Genomic DNA, 19,492 nt, shown 5'->3' on the forward strand with positions numbered 1-19,492 from the left:
CAGGTCATGATCTCAGGGTCCCTGGATTGAGCTCTCTACTCCTCGGGAAGCCTGCTTCCCCCTCTCTCTCTGCCTGCCTCTCTGCCTGCTTGTGATCTCTCTCTCTCTCTGTCACATAAATAAATAAAATCTTAAAAAAAATAAAAGAAATGTCTGAGGTCCGTCTATAAGAATGGCGCTTCAGCCATCCCCTGCCCCCGCAAACACCCAAATAAACCTAGGTGTGCTTCTGTTCTTTGATTGGAACACTCAAAACTTTAAAGATATGAATGCTATGCAGATTAATATTCAAGATAAGAAGTAATTTATGCTAACTCTCAGTATCCTGAACTACCTTGTTTGCATATTTGTTTAAGAAGGGCTTGTCCTCCTGGATGTCCAAACACATGATAAAGCTGTGGTCATTAAGATGGTGTGGTATTGCAGTAGAAATATGAAAAATGGTCAATAAAAAAAAGAGTCATAATGACGGCGCTTGGGTGGCTCAGTGGGTTAAGATCTCTGCCTTTGGCTTGGGTTATGGTCTTAGGGTCCTGGGACCGAGCCCAACATCAGGTTCTCTGCTCAGCAGGGAGCCTGCTTTCTCCTCTCTCTGCCTGCCTCTCTGCCTACTTGTGATCTCTCTGTCAAATAAATAAATAAAATCTTAAAAAAAAAAAAAAAGAAGAGCCGTAATGTATATAGCAATTTAATATATGATTTAGGAAGTAATTTATAGTAATGGGGCAAAGAATGGCCCACTTGATGGTGGGGGATCAGATCTAAAGACCAAAACAATAAAAATATTGGAAGCAAATGTAGAAAAATTTGCTTTCTAATTTTGGGGTAGTTTTAGCCTACCCAAGTGAAACAGAAAACCTGGAAACTATTACGGAAAAGAGGGAGTATTTGACTAAATACCAACTTCAGGGACCAGGTGTTTAATGAGAAACAGGGAACTTTTCCATCTAAAAAAAATTTTTTTTTCTGTAGGAACATGTATTCAGGTAACTGAGTAAGGGACAGGCCGACCTAGTTAGGCAGGGATAGGTAGGGGGCTATGGACCAGGCTCAAGGAAATCCCGGAACTGCTGAGGTATAAGGACATCAGAGACAAGACCACCCTGCCCTGGGGAGCAGAGCGGGGTGGGGGATGGGAGGGTAGGGGGAGTAGGAGGGTAGGGGGTGGGTTTGTTTTTGGTGGTGGTGGTGGTTTTTTTTCAATGGCAGTCATATGGTGTCCAACAAACAATAACCAGACCCCAAAGAAGAAGTAAGGCGTTAAAGATGTTATCACCAGGCCTTCCTCAAACCAAGACATCACAAGAATGATAAGGCCATAGGCTCCCTGGTTACTTCTAAATAAGAGACTGTCCGTGGAGGTCCCCACTGGCCACCCTATTGGGAGCCCTCTTACTCGTGAGAGCTTTTCCTGGATCTTTTTTCAATAAAACTCTGTGGCTTTACTCACTCTCCTTTGTCCTCGAGATTCATTCTTGGATTCCATGAGACAAGAACCTCACTCTCCAGCCCTGAAACTCTGAGTAATTGAAAAAAACAATGCAAAAACTTAAAAAAAAAAAAAAAAAGGTAACAAGGACTTGAAGAAGTATACTTTAGAGAAGAGATTAATAAGCCTTTAGCTGTGTGTGTCAATAGCTTAAGTAACATCATATTAAGTAATATGAGGAGTTCAACAAAAGTGCGTGGCTCCCCAAAAAAGACTTGTTCCTAACCCTAACCTCAGGGCCTTTGCACTTGTTGCCACCTTCGCCATTTCCTCTTCCCACATACTTACTTCCCTCCCTTCATGTTTTTGCTTCCCTTTCTCTGTTATATTATTTTTTTCCACTAGCCCTATTTACCATACTATTATGTTCTATCTCCTGCTCACTTTTACCCACTAGAAATAAGCCTCCAAAGGCAAGGTTTTATTAATTTTGTTCACTGCTGAATCACTAGAATCTGGAACAGGATAGGGCACATAGTAGGAGCCTAATAAACCTGTGTTTAATGAGAACAGGTGATTGGAGAAGTTAAAGCTATTGGCCAGGAGCTCTGCATTTTATTGCTGTAGAAAAATGAAATCTCAGACTTCAGGAAGTGACTCAGGCTGGATCTAAGGAGGGTCCCCAGCTCTGGTCTCTATTAACCTGCACACAGCTACAACGAGCAGTGGAAGCGGAACTGGGGCCATTTTTCATCCCATGCATGAAGATACCCTGGGCTATGGCAAGTCCATTGGTCTGAAGTTGGGGGTGCACAGTGGGAGCAGTTGAGGGGATTCTCTGAGCAGCTGGTTGCTGGGGTGGAGGGATAGGCAGGCAGATGAATGCTAGACCCTTGAGTCCATAAGGACCCAGGATGCAGCTTGGGTGGCTGTCCACAAGGGCCAATTTTAAAGCTGCAAACAGGAGAACAAGCACTAGTTGACTGACCACAGACCTTGGGTTCCAAGGCCATCAGCATCTTCAAAAGCAGCCCTGCTCCACACCTTTCCTGTAATAAACACTTTGAAATACTGGAGAAACAGCTGGCTGTCATTGAGTCACGCTAGCTCAAGCTGCTCACAAGCCTGAACATTTAATCGATGAAAGTATTAGTTTTCAGCAAAAACAGGCACATTACAGTCATCAGAAAAAATCTGGAAAGGGGCAGAACAGGTTCTTGGCTCTTCTGCCCTAAGTGTGCCACTCATAGTCTTTCTGTTATTTTCAAACTGTGTACATTTTCTAAAAGGGATAATGCAAATGATTCTTGTCCCTGGAAACAGCAATAGCAGAAGGAACTGAGAGGGAGCTCCGAAGAGAGCCACTGGCTATGGGGTGTGGTGCTAATAGTTTTCTCATCCAAAGAATTAAGAAACTCCTCGGAGGTGTAGGTCTGGCTTTGCAAACTGGGGAGTCAAGGTCGCTGGCTGGCTGTGAAGGCCCCAGGCAGGGGGTGGGCACCGGGGACAGGGCCAGCTCCGGGTTAGGGAACCTGGAGCCCAGAGCCAAGAGCAGAGAGCAGAGAGCCAGGGCAGCCCCGGGGGAGGGGGGGCGGGGCAGCCCTGGAGCGGGGAGGGGCGGAGGCGGAGAGGGGAAATGGGGCAGCCCCCGGGGAGGGGCGCAGCGCCGCCGGAGCCGAGCATGGAGGCAGAGGCCGCTCGCAGAGCCGCAGGTAAGGGGAGCCGCGGCCGGCCGGGCCCCGAGCCCGCTCGCCTCCCCCGCTGGCCGCCGCGATGGCCCCTCCCCGCGTGTCGGGTTTCAATGGCTGGGCTGGCCCGAGAGCTCGGGGCCCCAGCGCTGCAAAACGAGACCGTAAACAGCGCGCGGCGGCCAGGAAACTTGCCCCGGAGTCGGCGCCAGGGCGCCACAGGCCGCGCACCTGTCGCCGCCGGGGAACGAGGAGGACGCGGAGACCCCGGACGTCGGCTGCGGGGGGCTGCGACACTCACCCCCAGGAGGGGCAGTCCTGGAAGGGTCACGGCCACGGCCACGGCTCTCCAGCGCGTGTCCGGGGACACGCGGCGTCCTGACCGCTGACCCGGGCTTGGCGAGCTCCCCGCCTTCCCATAGCCTTGGTGGCCTTGTCTGTGAAATGGGGACCGCTCGGTGGGGGAGAGAAGTCAGTACAGCAGCTCGGGTTACAGCGGGCACTTCTGCCCCCGCGCCACCCCCTTCCCGGCCTCTGGGACAGCCTGTTGTGCCCCCAGGCACCTTGGGCGAAGGGCGCCCGGCTCCCAGCCCAGCAGGCCAGCTGGAGACTGGATTTGAGGGCGCGCCCCTTCCTTTCCTCCAAGCCCTCCTCTCGCTAGACCCGGGAGGGGCCCTGCCCGTTTTGTCTCCGGAGAATCAGACAAAAACGGTGCCACTTCTGACTTTGAAAGCACGTGGAACAAATCCCTAGCGGGGTGGCTGCCAGTTCCGCAAAAGGAGTGTTTGCAGGGGAGCTGGCGTCCTGGTGCTGGATGCTGGGTACCAAGTGCTGAGGAAATGCCTCCTTGGCCCCTGCATCTTCTTCTTCCTTCGGGGACAGGCGGCTGGAAGGGCCTCCCGGGGCCAGTACCTCTGACCTCTGTCCCCTGCACGTCAGGCCAGCCAGGAGGCCCGCGGCCACGGTTGACCAGCCCTGCCCCCAAGTGCACTCCAACCCCAGACTGGGCGCTTTCTCCCGCCACACATTTGTGTAAGGAAAAAAAAAAAAATCAAACTTATGGAAGCTCCTCTGCCTTTTATTGGAAGCCAACAGCGCCAGATAACTGGTTTTTATGGCCTGCCTTTAAAAGCTGTGACTTTGAGTTGTTTTCCCCAGATTTCCAGTGAGTTAAGAGAACGTGGCCGCTGGCCAATTGTATGAATTTTCCATTCCTTGGGAAGTTTTCATTGGTCTAGAGATTGAGACGTGGTTTCTCTCTGTTTTTAGAGAGGGAGAGGATACTGTATCGTTTTTTAAATCCCGCCCCCCCCCCCCCCCCCCCCCGCCCTCCGCTCCCCCCCAACTCCCTCCTCCTTTTTGGAAAGTTGGTCGCCATAGTGGGAGTGGTGCTGCCGGTTTGCTGGAGAACTGAGTCAAGAAACACAAGTGACGGGCTGTTCTGATCTCCTCCAACACCTCTGCTAGACGGAGAGGATTTGGGCACTTAGGGACTTACTGTTCAGAGCTATCTCCCTTATCCTCAACACTTAGTGGGCACAGAGTTGCTCAATCCATACCTTCTCCCTTACCTCCTCCTTTGAGTGGTCCCATGGGTCAGAGAGTTCTCCCAGCTATGGCCTTGGCGTTGTGCTTGTCCGACCCAGTCTTTCTGTGTTTCATGGGAAAAGTCATGGTAACTTCACCTTCTGGAAAAGTGTAGTTGGCCTAACTGGCTTAAGGGTTTTTTCTGTATTTCTTTCAGCGTTGGCTCTGGCTTTCATGGTTGCTGATGGACCAGAGGACCCATGGTGGGCCCACGTTAATCATTTCCATGTGTGTTAGAGCTTAATGCGTTGGACTTTTTACGTTAGCCGAACCAATGCCTGAGCTTTGATAGCCCGTTTCCAAAAAGGGCTTGAGAAGACTGTGTCTATGTTGGAGTCCATTTTCCTTTCCCAAGGAAGCATTAAACTAAGACACACTTTCAGACAAGGCTGTGTCTCGGTGACTACTTTAGCCCTAACATATAGGGAAAGGACAGGTGACATTTCCGTGGGAGTCATGTTCTATATCTAGATGAATCTCCTCAATACTGGGGTGTCCAGTTGGGGGGCACTATCTAGTGGGGCTCTGGAGCTACCCCGAGTAATTCAAGACATGCCCCAGGGAGAGAGAGACACACACACACACACACACACACTCTTTCTCTTTCTCTCTCTCAGAGTTTGTATGTGTTTTTTATTTCTCTGATGCTGAAGACCTTCTTAGGTTTCAGCAGCCCTTCTGCTGCTGTCATTTTAGCTTAGAGCATCCAGGAGAAGAGAAGGAAAGTCACACGTGTTCTAGTTCCGTACTCCCCTTATCCTTCACCTTGAATTTCCCTCCTCGGTGAGATAAGGACTTGATTGACCTCGGGATGGTTCCATGAGACCCTGCGCTCATCACAGTAGAGAGCTGGGCCAAGGGAGAGGGCCGTTTGGTTCGCCCTCATCCCTTTTGTTTATACCCAAATTGAAGCATTTGTGAGACTTGCCGGTTTGATGCCTCCATTTAGAAAGTCAGCTTAGTATTCTGGTTAAGAAAAGTTCGGTGTTGGACAGTTTGCACTAGTGATCAAGCTGAGCTTTACAGGAAAGCTAGCGAGCAAGGAAGACTGTAAAATATGGGTTGACTCCGAAGCTTGGGTCAGGGGAACAGGGAGCGTGGTGATGCCAGGGAAGGAACCAACTTTTGGAGGGGGAAAACATGAAGCCATCTAGACACAGTGATTTCAGAATGTTCCAGAACATGCCTCTTGTTGGAGATAACTGAAGAGTTAGTCAGAAACACTAACGCCGGTGTGTGGGAAGAATCTAGAAAGGCCAGTAGTGCCTGCCGTGAGCCCTGTTGGGGACCCCGGAAGGCCTGCTGACGTGTGCCCTGGGATGTGGGAGGAGGAGAGGAGCTGAGGGCACAGCCCGAGGGCTCAGAGAGGGCGGAGTTCTGAGATTATGAGACCTAGACCCAGAGGAGGAGAGACCAGGAAGCAAAGAAGCCCTTGGCAGGGCCTGGTGCCGAGAGAGGCTGAGGCGGGTGCAGAGCGGGGTCTGCTTGGAAGTGGGTCAAGGCAAGGGAGAAGTAACTTACCTAAGGTCACTTGCTGGGACGTGAAGGGTTGGGAGTCACATGGGGGGGAGATGGTAGTGGTCTGAGTCCCCACAGAAAGGGGCCTGTTGTTATGGTGACGTTTGGTGGGGGAACCGCCACCGCCCCCCACCCCACCCCAAAAGACTGTAGGCTCTGGAAGGAAACACTCCATGAGCCAGTCCCAAAGAGGCCTCCCTCCTGAGCGAGGACCTCTTATGATCATAAAACTTAAAAAAAAATCCAATATCAATTAGGTGTTTTGGATCTTCTCTAGTTCAAGGTATAGAAGCCTTCCCATAGAGGCATGTGGCCAAGTGAGTTTCTGGAAGCAGGGGTCTCGCTGGGGGCAGTGGGCTGGCCTGGCCACTGGGACTTGTGTCATTGTCACACAGAGCATTCATGACCCTTGGCGAGTCTCCATCCCTTCATCAGGGAGGGAGGGAAAGGCTGGGTGGGATGGTCTCTAAAATTCCTTTTGGCTGTGAGGTTGGTCAGTTACTTCCCACCCAACCAGACTGAGGGTAGGGCCTCCAGGGATCTTTCTTCTTGAGTACCTTGCCCTTACCTGGCACATAGCAGGAGCTACCTGGGCTTTGAATGGAGAAATCATTTCCGCTAGGAGCTGGTGAAAGCCTTTGTGGATTGTGTGGTTGTAGGATTACAGGGAAATTTTCTGCAGATTGGGGGTATCAGGATATGGGGTAATAATACCGGCTGGCCTGCCATCCCTGGGGCAGACGGGCCCCTGAACAGTGCTGTGGTCTGTGCATCCCTTGGAATATCTTTTCACGGTCCTACTTGTCCTGGGAGATCCGGTCCTGAGCAGGCCCTCCTACAGGCTTGGGCATTTCATGTTACCTCCCCCACCCCTTGGCTGTGATTCCCTGCCCTAGAATGCTCTCCGTGCTAGAGATGGTTCTCGCTCGCCTCCAATTCTAAAGAAGGGCTGTATTATGTCCGTGTTCAGTGGTGATCTCCATTGCATGAAGCCAGACCAGAAATGGCTGGTGTTCTTGACCTCCTGCCATGTCCTGGCAGGATGGAGTGAATGATCGAGGGGCCAAGACTCAGGCTGGATTGTGGGAGGGCAGTGGGCACTGAGGTGTTGTCTTTCTGAACTTTGAAACCCTAGTCTGCTGACCTGCTGACTGGCCTTCGCTGGGCTCCTGACGGCAGTTGGCTCCTGGCCTCTCTGATGACATTCTTATTTGTAGCTCAGCATTGGGAAATTCCAAACAGAGGATTGTAGAAAATGACCATGTTTTCTGCTGTGTCGTGTGATGCAGAAAGAAAAGTCAGGACAAAATTCAGGCACATTTGTTGGTCAGATGCCCCCGGTGTCCTGTGACTTTTAAAGTCAGGGTTGCTGGGTTGCAGGGGGTGAGGGGGAGTTGGGGGGTAGTGGCAGTTAAAACTGTCAGTAGTGGCAGAGGGTTGGGGCCTTTGAGTAAGGCTCATTAGGATATAACAGCTTTGGCTTGGAAATTCCATGCCTTTTAGTTCACCCTCTGTTGTGGGTTTTCTTTCCCAAGGCCTGTGATCAGCAAGCTTGGGTCGGAGGGTGGGACACATAGCATATGTGACCCCAAAGGCATGTCTGTTGACATCCAGGCATGCTGTTCCCACCTGACTCTGGCCCCCTGGGTGCTCTCTCCCATCAGACCCTTTGCATTCCCCATGCCCGGGCTGTGGCCTCATTTCCTACTTAACCCAGTACCTACTGTCTGTCCAGGCATAGAAACCTTTCCCTTTGCTTCTTTGCTCCTCCAAACGAGGGCAGCTACAGGGCCACTGGGACCCAGCTGAGGTGAGGGCTGGGGGGCCAAAGGGAGGGCCGAGGGGGAGCTCCCATCCCTGCATGTTTTGGGGGTTCTCAAGGCCCAAAATCTCTTCTAGACCGCTCGGTTTCCTAGACTTGTAGAAATTAAGATAAATGTGTTTTTCTTGGAAACCAAGTTTCTAACCACTACTCTTGAATTCCATTAAGAGAGGGAAAAAGCTGTGTTCATGTCTTCGTTGCATTTTGCTGAAATAAGCCCTAATCAGAGTCCCTGAATATTTCACTCAGTGGTAAGAGCTCGAGAAGTCGATGTTATGGTGACTTCCCCATTGCACAAGCCTTCTTCCGGTGGTACTGTCCCTGTCCAGATCTCTTCTCTTGGACTGCTACTTCGTGGACTATTATTATTATTATTTTTTAAAGATTTTATTTATGTACTAGAGAGAGGGAGAGAGACGTCACACAAGCAGGAGGGGGTTGGAGAGAAGAAGAGGAAGGAGAACACTCCCTCTTGAGCCGGGAGCCCGACGTGGGGCTCCACGCCAGGACCCTGGGATCACGACCTGAGCTGAAGGCAGACGCTTAGCCGACTGAGTCACCCAGGCACCCCAACTTCATGAATTATTTTTACTCAGTGTGTGTAGCAGGTAGAGCTGTATAATGCCCAAACAGCGAATTATAGTTGGTGTTCATTTTGACTTTTTTTTTTTTTCCCCCAACAAGTGATTTCTGTAAGGTGTGTGTATTGCCTACATTTGGACTCTTAGAACATCTTGGGAAAAAAATTATTTTAAGCTATCCAGAAAGAAAGGTATGGCTTTGTGTTTTTCCTTACTACATGAACACTGAATAGAAATACTAAAATACTTAGAAATATTTGGAGTCATAAAATATGTTCTCCTGCTAAAGGATCGTCTAGTTACTTGTCGAGGAATATCTGCTGTTAATCATAGCAATATAATTTGAATATCAACAAATCATATTGTTTTTATGTCTTTTATATTGAGATCCCCCACCCCAACCCTTGCCTTAATTCTATTTTTTTTCTCTCCTACTTTGAAATAGGATACCTATGTTTCTATTCTTTGGGGGGCTAACTTAGAAATTTTAATATGCATGTTAATTCTAATTCTGAAATTAATGAATTTTAAACCTTCTCTGGAGTCATCTAAAAGCCTTATAGTACTTTCATTCCACAGATCCCCTTCCCAGTTTTTGTGCTGTTGTTACATAGCAACCTGTTCTATTATGATTTTTAATTTCCTCCAGTTAGATGGTTTGTTTCGTATGGTCTGCACAGGCTTGGATTTTATCATGTGTTTATTATTTTCTTTGCTCCCGTTCCTCCCCCCCTTTAAGATTTTATTTATTTGAGAGAGAGAAAGAGAGCAAGCATGGGGGGGTTGGGGGGGCAGAGGGAGAGGGAGAAGCAGACTTCCTGATGAACAGGGAGCCCCACAGAGGCTTGATCTCAGGACAGTAAAATCATGACTTGAGCCGAAGGCAGATGCTCAACCTACCGAGCCAGCCAGGGGCCGTCTCCCATGCCTTCTTAATTAACTTTCTCTTGAAGTTATTATCCTTTCTCCTGAGTGTATCCTTTAGAAATAACTTTAGTGAGGATTTTCTGGTAGCAAACACCCACAGAGTTTGCTTTTCTAAACATTTCTTTATTAACCCATGTTCTTGGAAGTTACTTTTGCTAGGGAGAGGATGAAAGTCCTTTAAAAATGTTCTTCTATTGTCCTCTGGCTGCCATAGTTGCGGTGGAGAAGGCCGCTGTCAGTCTACTTGGCCTTGGAGGCTCTGTCTTTGTCTTTTGGCTGCTTTTATGGTCCTATTTTTGTGTTTTTTGTTTTGCAGATTGACCACAGTGTGTCTAGGTGAGGATATCCCTTTTTCCTGCTTTGGGGATTGGTTGGGATTCTAATATCTGAGGATAGGTATCTTTCATCAATTATGGGAAAATTTCAATCATTTCTTCAAATCCTGACTCTTGTTCATCCTATTTTCTCTTTCTAGAACCTCAGTTAAGATTGTTACTGGACCAGAGGCACCTGGTGGCTCAGTGGGTTAAAGCCTCTGCCTTTGGCTCAGGTCATGATCCCAGGGTCCTGGGATTGAGCCCCACATCGGGCTTTCAGCTCGGCGGGAAGCCAGCTTCCCCCACACCTCTCTCTGTCTGCCTCTCTGCCTACTTGTGATCTCTAGCTGTCAAATAAATAAAACCTTTAAAAAAAGAAAAGAGATTGTTACTGGATCCCAGTTATCCTACTAACCCTCTTTCTTAACCTGCCTATCGTGTCTGACATCAGTATCTTTTTGGGCTGCATTCTGGGTAATTTCTCCAGATATATTTTCCAGTTCATCACCTACTGAAGACGTTCATATCTAGATCTACTTTCTTTCCCCTAGAGTCTTACTGCTCAAACAATAATTTTGGCTCTTTACATATCCTAAATTTAAATGTAAATTTCTTTAGCCGTATTTACTCTCCTTATCTTCTATACTGGATAATTTCAACATCTATAGTCTCTGTGGGTCAGATTTGTGTTGCCCCTGTTGTGGCTGTTTATTTCATCATATGTTCAGAGATTTTTTTTTTTTTTTGAGAGACAACAAAGTTTTTTGAGTGATAGCACAAAGCTCCCAAAGAGGGAGGGGATCTGAGAGTGTTGCCCGTGTTCAGAGATTTTTGAAATCAGGTCTGAATGACCCCAGTCCTCGTGCTCAAACGTTATGACCTGTGTGACTCAGTACTGAGGAGCCCCTTTTATGGCTGTTTCATCTATCTTTCAAGATGGGCTCATTTCATAATACCTTAAGGAAAATTCTTAATATTTTAGAATAATGTACATCTTATTCTTTCTGTTGGCAGGTTCATCGATTTTCCCCTTCGGAAAGAACTAGGATCTTAGCAGACTGAGACTGCTTCCAATGTTAGTTTATAAATCTGTCACAAGTTGAAAGCTCCCCATAGAATTTCATTGACTTATGTGGAGGGAGGGGTTAGAGTAGAAGGTCACCTTGGCCCCTCACCCCACATGTCTAAGTAGCAGTCACTTCTGCCATGTCTACCGCACATCTGGCTCATGCCTGCCATCTCTTTCTTGTCATCTCCACTGCCATCACTGATCCAAGCCATTGTCGTTGGCTGCCTTAACCTGTATCATCTCTTTGGTTTCCTGCTGCATTGTGTTCTGGAAGAAGCAGTAAACACGCCTTCCAGCTATCACGCCCTGTCGGGGACCTTTCAGCAACCTCTTCTTGCATTGTCCTTGAACCCTGAAGTCAGGAACAAGGCCAGGGTCCTGTAACTTTGGCTTCTACCCACCTGCTTCTCATGATTCCTGCCCTTCTTTCCTTGGCCAGCCATGCTGCAGCCACACTGGCTGACCTGTAGCTCTTGGAATCCCTCCGCTCCTTTCTTCCTCCTGTATGTCTGGCGGGCCCTTGCCCCTGGTCTGCACAGGGCTGACATTTTATTCTTCGGTCCTCTGCTGAATGGTTGCCTCCACATCGAACTTCTCTAGTCATCCTGTCTCCTGTCTCCCCTTCCCTTCTCCTGCCATACCATGGGGGTGTTCAACTGTTTTTGTGTCTCCCCAACCAGCCTCTAAGTCCTATGAGTGTAGAGACTGTTTCTGCTTTTTTCACCAGTGTAATGTCTGGCACCCTAAATGATGGCCATGATGTTTTATGTTGCACATTTTAACATAGCCTTATAGAAGAAAATTTTGCAAACCTTGACTGTGGGGTTAGTATTGAATGTTACCAGGGTCTGATTAGAACTCTTCCTAGCACCCTGGGGTATCAGGAAGACCCGGTGTCACCCTTGGGTAGGGACCCTAGGAGCAGGTGTCCTAGAAGCTTTAGGGCGTTACTATATTACTATTATTATTATTTAAACTGGTGGAATTTTTTTTTAATTTAAATTTCATTTATTGAGAGAGAGTGAGTGAGCATTAGCAGGGAGAGTGGGAGAGGGAGAAGCAGACTCCCCGCTGAGTAGGGAGTCCCAGGGCTCCATGCCGGGACTCTGGGATCATGATCCAAACCAAAGGCAGATGCCTAACTGACTGAGCCACCCAGGTGCTTCCCCTTCCAAGCTTTAAAATGCTTACCAAATGACAGTGCACACTAAGTCTGTACACTCTTGACTTTAGCCACCTCCCAGCCACTGCTATCTTTGTTTGGAGTGCATCTGAACTGGACATGGGGCAGAGGTGGGCATCATTGCCCTGTGATGCAGGTCGTGTGAACATATCCTCTGCAGGTAGCCCACTTAGGCCACATCAGCCTTGTCATTTGACCCCTTGCGAATTCATGTCCCTTTACTTCTCACAAGGTTTTCAAAGCATGTGTTGGAAGTATGACCATAATTTTAGAAAGACTCAAATAGACCTTTCTCCAAAGAAGACATACAGATGCCAGCAAGCCCTTAAAAAGATGCTAAACATCACTAATCATTAGGGAAATGCAAATTAAAACCATAACAAATCCCACTTTGCACCCATTAGAATGGCTGTTATAGGGAAAAAACAAAACAAAACAAAGACAACCCAAACCCACACAAAACCCAGAAAATAACAAGTGTTGGCGAGAATGTGGGGAAATTAGAACTCTTGCACACTTTTGGTGGGGATGTAAAATGGTGCAGCCATTGTGGAAAACAGTATGGTATTTCCTTAAATAATTAAGCATAGAATTACCATATGATCCAACAATTCTAGTTCCCAAAAGACGGGAAAGCAGGGACTGAAAGAAATATTTTAAATCCACGTTTATTGCAGCATTCTTTGCAATAGACAAAAGATAATAACAGCCCAAGTGTCCAACAACAGGCGAATGGGTAAACAAAATGGTATTTTTACACACACGCACATGCATACCCACACACACATATACACGTATTATATAATGTAATATTATTCAGCCTTAAAAAGGTATTTTAAGCAGTGCTATGCTGAGGACTAGCTGTCATTTGGTGCTGGTAGATAAAATGTGGCTCTTAACATGATATAAATCAGTAAGCAGGGGCGTTGGGAAAGGCTGTGCTGGAAATCTTCAGATCTGAGTTTGAGTCCAGCCCTACTACTGATTTTCTGTTTTTGAACTTCTGCCTCCACAGCTGAAAAATGGGGGTGAGCGCTTTGTTGACTTGGAGGGGTTGATGTAAGTTTCAAACCAGCAAGCACTTGTGTGGGAGCCCTTTGTAAATTGCAAGATCCCTTTGTAAATTGCAAAAACACTCTGCCAATATAAGATGTAAAAGGGTTCATTCAAACCTGAGAACTTATCATCAATATCCTAATACTTTAAAAAAAATCTATTTTTTATTCCTTTAAGCATCTCTATGCCCAATGTGGGGCTCAAACTCACGATCCCAAGGTCAAGAGTTGCATGTCCTTGCGAATGAGCAGCCAGGTGCCCCACTTTGCCAGTACTTTAGAAACTTTATCCACAGAAGGCAGAATATTCTATTTTTTTAAAAAATTTCTTCCATTTAAAACTGCGCTGGTATTAACTTTGACGCAAGTAATTGTTACTTGGGGGTGTATTTCTTCATCTACTTTTTAGTTTTACACAAGAGTCCAGTGCCCTTATAAAAAAGTAGCTATCTCAATACATTTCCAGCTACTGGAGAGTAACGGCCTTCTTCCTAAGTAAGTAACTTTTGAGGTTTAAGGTAAACCGATTCTTTTCCATCCATTCTCCTTGCATGGTACTCTGGGTGATGATTATAAGTACTACTATGCGTACACAACTTCCTCTAGGACTGGGTTCCGGAGACTAAGCACTGGTCTATTTTCAGCTCCCTTTGTTTCTTTGCACGGGGCTGGGTATGCCAAATAGAGGTGACCCCCCCGCCCCTTCAGAGGTATTATCTTTTGCAGTGTAACAGAGGACATATAGAGATCTGATTTCTGGATGAAGGTTTGTGAAATCCATTAATAGCCATGATTTGGGGGTAAGTTCTGAGAAATGTTATTCTGTGAGTAATGGGTAAAAGCATTAGGTTGGCGAAGAGTTATTTTTCTTCCTCTCGTCGCGTGCTGTGTGGTGTAGGGCTCTGGTTCCACGCTGGATGGTGGCTCCCCACATCATTCCCCCACCAGCTCTAGAGACAGCCTGTGTTCATGGTGGTGTTATTGACACGGGGGCTGGGTACCTTTTTTGCTTTTCTTCAAGTTCTTGGTCAATTACATGCAAGATACAAAGAGTCAGGCTTTCTGCGTTCTTCTGGGCATGTGCAAAAAGCTTCTTCCTTCTCAGTAAAGGTTAAACAAATCTGGCACCATGCTGATGACCACATGGCGTAGAGCGGCTTGCTTGGTTCGTGGGTGAGGGAAGTCTGAGCTTCCTGAAGTTGTGGGAGCAAGGGCCCCTCTTCTGTTACCATTCATCAGGAAGCATATATGTGAGATGCTGTTTTGTTCTGTCTGCCCCAAACAGGGCTTCACATTTGTCCCCCTCTTTGTATGCAAAAAGAAGAGTCCTTTCATTCCCACCTCAAATCCTTTTGAATGATGCAGGGAGAAAAATAGTTTTATCTTTGTATCCTTTGCCTGAAAGTAAGACGCACCAATGCTCAGATTACGAGACCTTCATATTAGAAGCAATTAGGATTACATAAACCTTCGTGTGGGAGGCACACAGAGTCATCTGCATATTTTACTATCTTAGATTTGGGACAAGTGATTTATTCTCAGCCAAGGCAATGACAAGCTGCAAGTGGGCCAGTACTAAATATGTGATAACACAGCGACAGGCACCCTGTCAATTACTGGGGAACGAAACCTTCCCGCCACCACCTGCAGACCTTTCCCCAGCGTGCCTCCGTTCCCTGACAATTTTGCTCATCTGCTCAAAAAATTCTAACAGATTCTACATTCTGTCTTCCAACTTTTTTTTTTTTTTTTCAATTCTTTGCTAAGACTATTTTGGCAATCAGATGCTCTTCAAAACCAACAAAAATATCCAAGTGTGTGTTTGCTTCACCTTCTGTTTTCTGCTCCTTTCTGTAGACAGACGCTCTGCTGACAGGGTGGCCTCCTGCTGGGTGGGCCATTGGCCCGAGGCATTTGCACCTTTGCTACCTGTCTGAGAGTGATGCTTGCTTCTGCCCTGATGGTACTTTGAAGCACTGTCCTTGGGTGCCCGAGAGGCTCAGTCATTAAGCATCTGCCTTGGGCTCAGGTCATGATCCCAGGGTCCTGGGATCGAGCCCCGCATCAGGCTCCCTGCTTAGCAGGAAGCCTGCTTCTCCCTCTTCCACTCTCCTTGCTTGTGTTCCCTTTCTCGCTGTGTCTTTCTCTGTCAAATAAATAAAATCACAAAAACAACAACAAAACACTCTTCTCCAAGGTATGCTTGTCATCTCTCCGTTAGTGTTTTGGGACAAGAGGTCCTTGGTTCAATAAGTCTGGGAAATAAATGCTGGATTAAGCAAATTCCACTACTTCAGAATTTTTTTCTTTCTTTCTTTTTCTTCTTCTTCTTCTTCTTCTTCTTCTTTTTTTTTTTTTTTTGCTTTAGGATTTCTAAATGTTCCATTTGCTGATAGGCCCTTGGAACTCCCAGCAGTGAGTTCTAGATACCACAACAGACCTCCTTTTTTCTCTTTCCTTTGTTTTTAAGATTTTATTTATTTTAGGGAGAGAGTGCGAACTTGCGGGGCTGGGGTGGGGCAGCGGGAGAGGGAGACAGTCTCAAGCAGTTTCCCTGCTTGACTGCGGAGCCTGATGCGGGGCTCGATCCTAAAACCCTGAGATCATGACCTGAGGCAGAATCAGAGAGTCGGGTGCTTAACCAACGGAGCCACCCAGGTGCCCCTAAGTGCCACAGCAGACCTCCTTTTTGAAATGTGCTGGCCGTGGGAACCCCATTTGCAGCCTATCTTGGGGAGCCTGTGTTCTGCAGGATATGCCTGGGAAAAGGCTGGAATGGCCTGAGGAGAGTCATCGTGCTGGCTAGAGGGACTTGGATTCTTTGATAGAAAGTAAATGCCAGGCCACGTTTTGCACAACTGTGGGTTTTCTCAGCACCGGTTTCCCCAACTTTTGGAAGTAGAGTGTTTCCATGAAACCTCTTGTAAGATGGAACCAGGTAAAGAGAAGAGTCAGTTACCATTAAGGTATATGGGAAAGGTTTTGAGCATGCCTAGACCCACAACTGACCTGCCTGGGACTCTTCTGATTCCTTAGGACGCCTCTTGCTAAGGGATACATAAAATAAATCGAGATAAAGGACAGAGGCACACGGACCCTGTGCAGAGTTCTGGGAGCTTAGCTTGATGCGTGATGTTGTTCCTGGGGAAGGACCTTGTCAGGACCATGGTCACGGCTCAGCTGTGTGGGGTGTCTGTGAGGGCTCACTGCAGAACGGATGCTGAACACTATTTTTGCTTTTCACTTTTGATCATTAAAGCAAAAGTCCTCTTTGGATTTCTTCAGGTAGTGAAAAAAGGGAGCTCTTTCATAAAAGCAAAGTAGCGTCACGTGAAGTTTGGGAAAGCTGGGGATATCTGTATATGCAACAGCACCCCCCCATATTTTAAAAAATTTTTTGCTTAAACATAATTATCGTTTAAGTTAAAAGTAGTTCTCAGTTTGAAGGCATCCTGTGGTGAAAGCTTTGGAGACCCAAGATGAAGCTTGTGAATATGGAATTTTTAAAATAGATTTTATTTATTGGGGTGACTGGGTGGCTAAGTGTGTTAAACCTCTGCTTTTGGCTCAGGTCATGGTCTCATGGTTGAGTGGGATCGAGCCCCACATCGGGCTCTCTGCTCAGCAGGGAGCCTGCTTCCCCCTCTCTCTCTGCCTGCCTCTCTGCCTATTGTGATCTCTTTCTCTGTCAAATAAATAAATAAAATCTTTATTTTTAATGATTTTATTTATTTATTTGACAGAGAGGGAGAGGGCACACAAAAGGGGGTGGGAGGGGCAGAGGGAGAGGGAGAAGCAGACTCCTCACCAAGCAGGGAGCCCGACTCGGGGCTCGATCCCAGGACCCTGAAATCATGACCTGTGCTGAAGGCAGATGTCCAACCACCTGAGCCACCCAGGTGCCCCATGACTATGGAGATTTAAAGCATACAGTTCGACACACAGCTCTGGGATTGTGCTGTGTGATAACACACGTTTCACTAGGAATCGGGGAAACTGATGAATTCCTGGTCTTGAAGTCTGAGCTCCTGAGGTAGCATTGGGGAACCTTCTCCCTTAGGTGCTGCCCTCACAGCCTTGGGTGTGCAGAGCACCTGCGTTCAGAACTCCACAGTCCCTTCTTGCAACATGCCTTGGGATCTCCTGGTGCCCTCCTCTCTCTGTTACAAACTAGGCTCCATATTTCCTGCTAAGTCCCAAATTAGTTGTTTAATCCCTGTTGGCAGTTTCTTCTATAATAAAGATTCCTTCTTATAAATTCTTTTCAGGAGAAAATTGATTTGTGAGGGAAAAGCAGGACACTGGTGAGAAAAATAAAGAAAGGCAAAAAAAAATTTCTATATTAGGAATATCCACACTTAAACCATTTTTGAAAAATAAAGTAGAATACTACCTTATAATTTTGTGTCCCTGAAATTTTTTTCACATGTTATGAGCAAGAGTTGTTCTTAACTATAATTCAAGAATGACAACCCACATGACTACAAAAAAATCAAGTGTTTACAGTCAGCTTTTCCAGTGACATAATGCCTTATAGTCAAATGATGGATGGATAGAGGCTTTCACTGAGGTCAAAATTCTCAAGAGCAGGGCTAGTAAAACTTAAAATATCTGTTAATGTTTCTCATAATAATAGTCCCATATGAGAAAAATCTCACTTTGCTAAAATGAAAAAACTTTTCTCATCATCGTGGTGAGGTAGTACTTGGAAAGAATATCCTGCAGTGATACTGAATAAATGGTTAAGTGCAGAGCATTGGCCTCTTTCAGGTTTTTCATTAATTGGCAATGCTCTTTATATCAGGAGGACCCAAAAGTACTGGGAATGCCCTAGAGCATTAGGCTTTGCTGGCCTGAGCAGCAGTGCTGACCCAGTAGTGGCTGTGGCTGATGGGCAGTGGGTGACAGGTAGTGGCTCAGTGGGATACCATTCACCCCGCCCTGGGAACTGGAGCTTTGGGACAAAAATCCTGAATGATTCAAGTATTTTCCCCAGAAGTATGCTTTAAGAGGTTCCACTTTGTTGCTGTTCTGGTGACTACAGCAAACATATGCTTAAAGTGAATTCTTAAATTGGGGGCTCGCTTGGGGATTTCATTTTCTTTACGGTCTGCAGTGAATTATCGTTTCAACTGTGTGCCTTTTTCATAAAAGCATTTTACGTTGTACTGAAAAGATTACATTCTTTTGGCTTTGGAAAAATATTTCCTGTTCAGTTCAAGCCATTAAAGCCTGTTAGCATTTCACATCTGGAAGCCCCTGCCCAGAGTCAGCCTTCCATCACCAGGGAGGGGAGTGTGGCCGCCCAGCTCGGCTCCAGAGCGCATGTGTGAAACACCCCAGACTTGTTTACTTCCTGTGCCCTTGCGGTTTGGGTGGGTGGGAGGCTTCCTTCCTCTGGGGGTCGTGTGTGTGTGTGTGTGTGTGTGCGTGTGTGCGTGCACGCGCGCTCATGCATGTGCCTCCTGGGCTGGGGAGGGAGTCTGTCTTCCCACCGATGTGGGGAGGGGTCTTTCTTCCTCCAGAAGGGCAGGGGTTCCCTTTCCCATTGAGCACTGAATGCTTCCCCTCCTGCTGTAAGCATCTCCTTTTTAAATTCCCACCCAGATTTCCAGAAAACAAACCCAAACATTTTGTGTGTCAGAGCTCAGCTGCTGGAACTTTTCTTTTCTTTCTTTTTTTTTTTTTTTAAAGATTTTTTATTTATTTGTCAGAGAGAGAGAGGGAGCACAGGCAGACAGAATGGCAGGCAGAGGCAGAGGGAGAAGCAGGCTCCCCGCTGAGCAAGGAGCCCGATGTGGGACTCGATCCCAGGACGCTGGGATCATGACCTGAGCCGAAGGCAGCTGCTTAACCAACTGAGCCACCCAGGCGTCCCTGCTGGAACTTTTCTAATGGGGGATTTTCCTGCCCATCTCCACCCCTCCACCCCCCACACCCAGACGGAGGAGAACTAATTAAAACCCAAAGGGCTGAAAATGGAGCTTCCCTACCCTAGGCTGGTTTGCCCGCCCCAGGACACTTCTTAGGAGTTTGGGGTCTGTGCCCAGCTTGGAGGATTTAAAGGGGGGAACAGAGCATGGGTGCCCGGTTGTTCTATGAGTATTGAGGTGTTTGCAGCTGCCCTCCACTTCCCAGAGGGTTAATCTCTGCCTTTCAGGGCCCCGCTTCCCAGAGGCAGGCCTGATTCTTCTTGTGAGCTTCCCCCCCCCACCATTCCCCCCAACAAGGAGAGCCAAGGGTGGCCTGGGGTTACTGCCCAAGGAGTTCTCTGAGGGGGGTCTCGCAGCGTCAGCCGGCAGAACCAGCAGGGGAA

The 19,492-nt window shown here is 47.3% G+C and overlaps 1 protein-coding gene across 1 annotated transcript in view; it reads left to right on the top strand.

Moving 5' to 3' along the window:
- Positions 1 to 3,066: 3,066 nt before the first annotated feature.
- The window catches only part of LOC122893846 (protein FAM169B-like), an 85,973-nt gene continuing 69,547 nt past the window's right edge, over positions 3,067 to 19,492 (top strand). Inside the window, exon 1 of the mRNA XM_044231129.1 lies at positions 3,067 to 3,141. Coding sequence (XP_044087064.1) covers positions 3,111 to 3,141 — 31 coding nt within the window. The 5' untranslated portion in view covers positions 3,067 to 3,110. The remainder of the gene's footprint in view (positions 3,142 to 19,492) is intronic.

Source organism: Neovison vison, chromosome 13 (assembly GCF_020171115.1).
Source record: "Neovison vison isolate M4711 chromosome 13, ASM_NN_V1, whole genome shotgun sequence".
Taxonomy (NCBI): Eukaryota; Metazoa; Chordata; class Mammalia; order Carnivora; family Mustelidae; genus Neogale; species Neogale vison.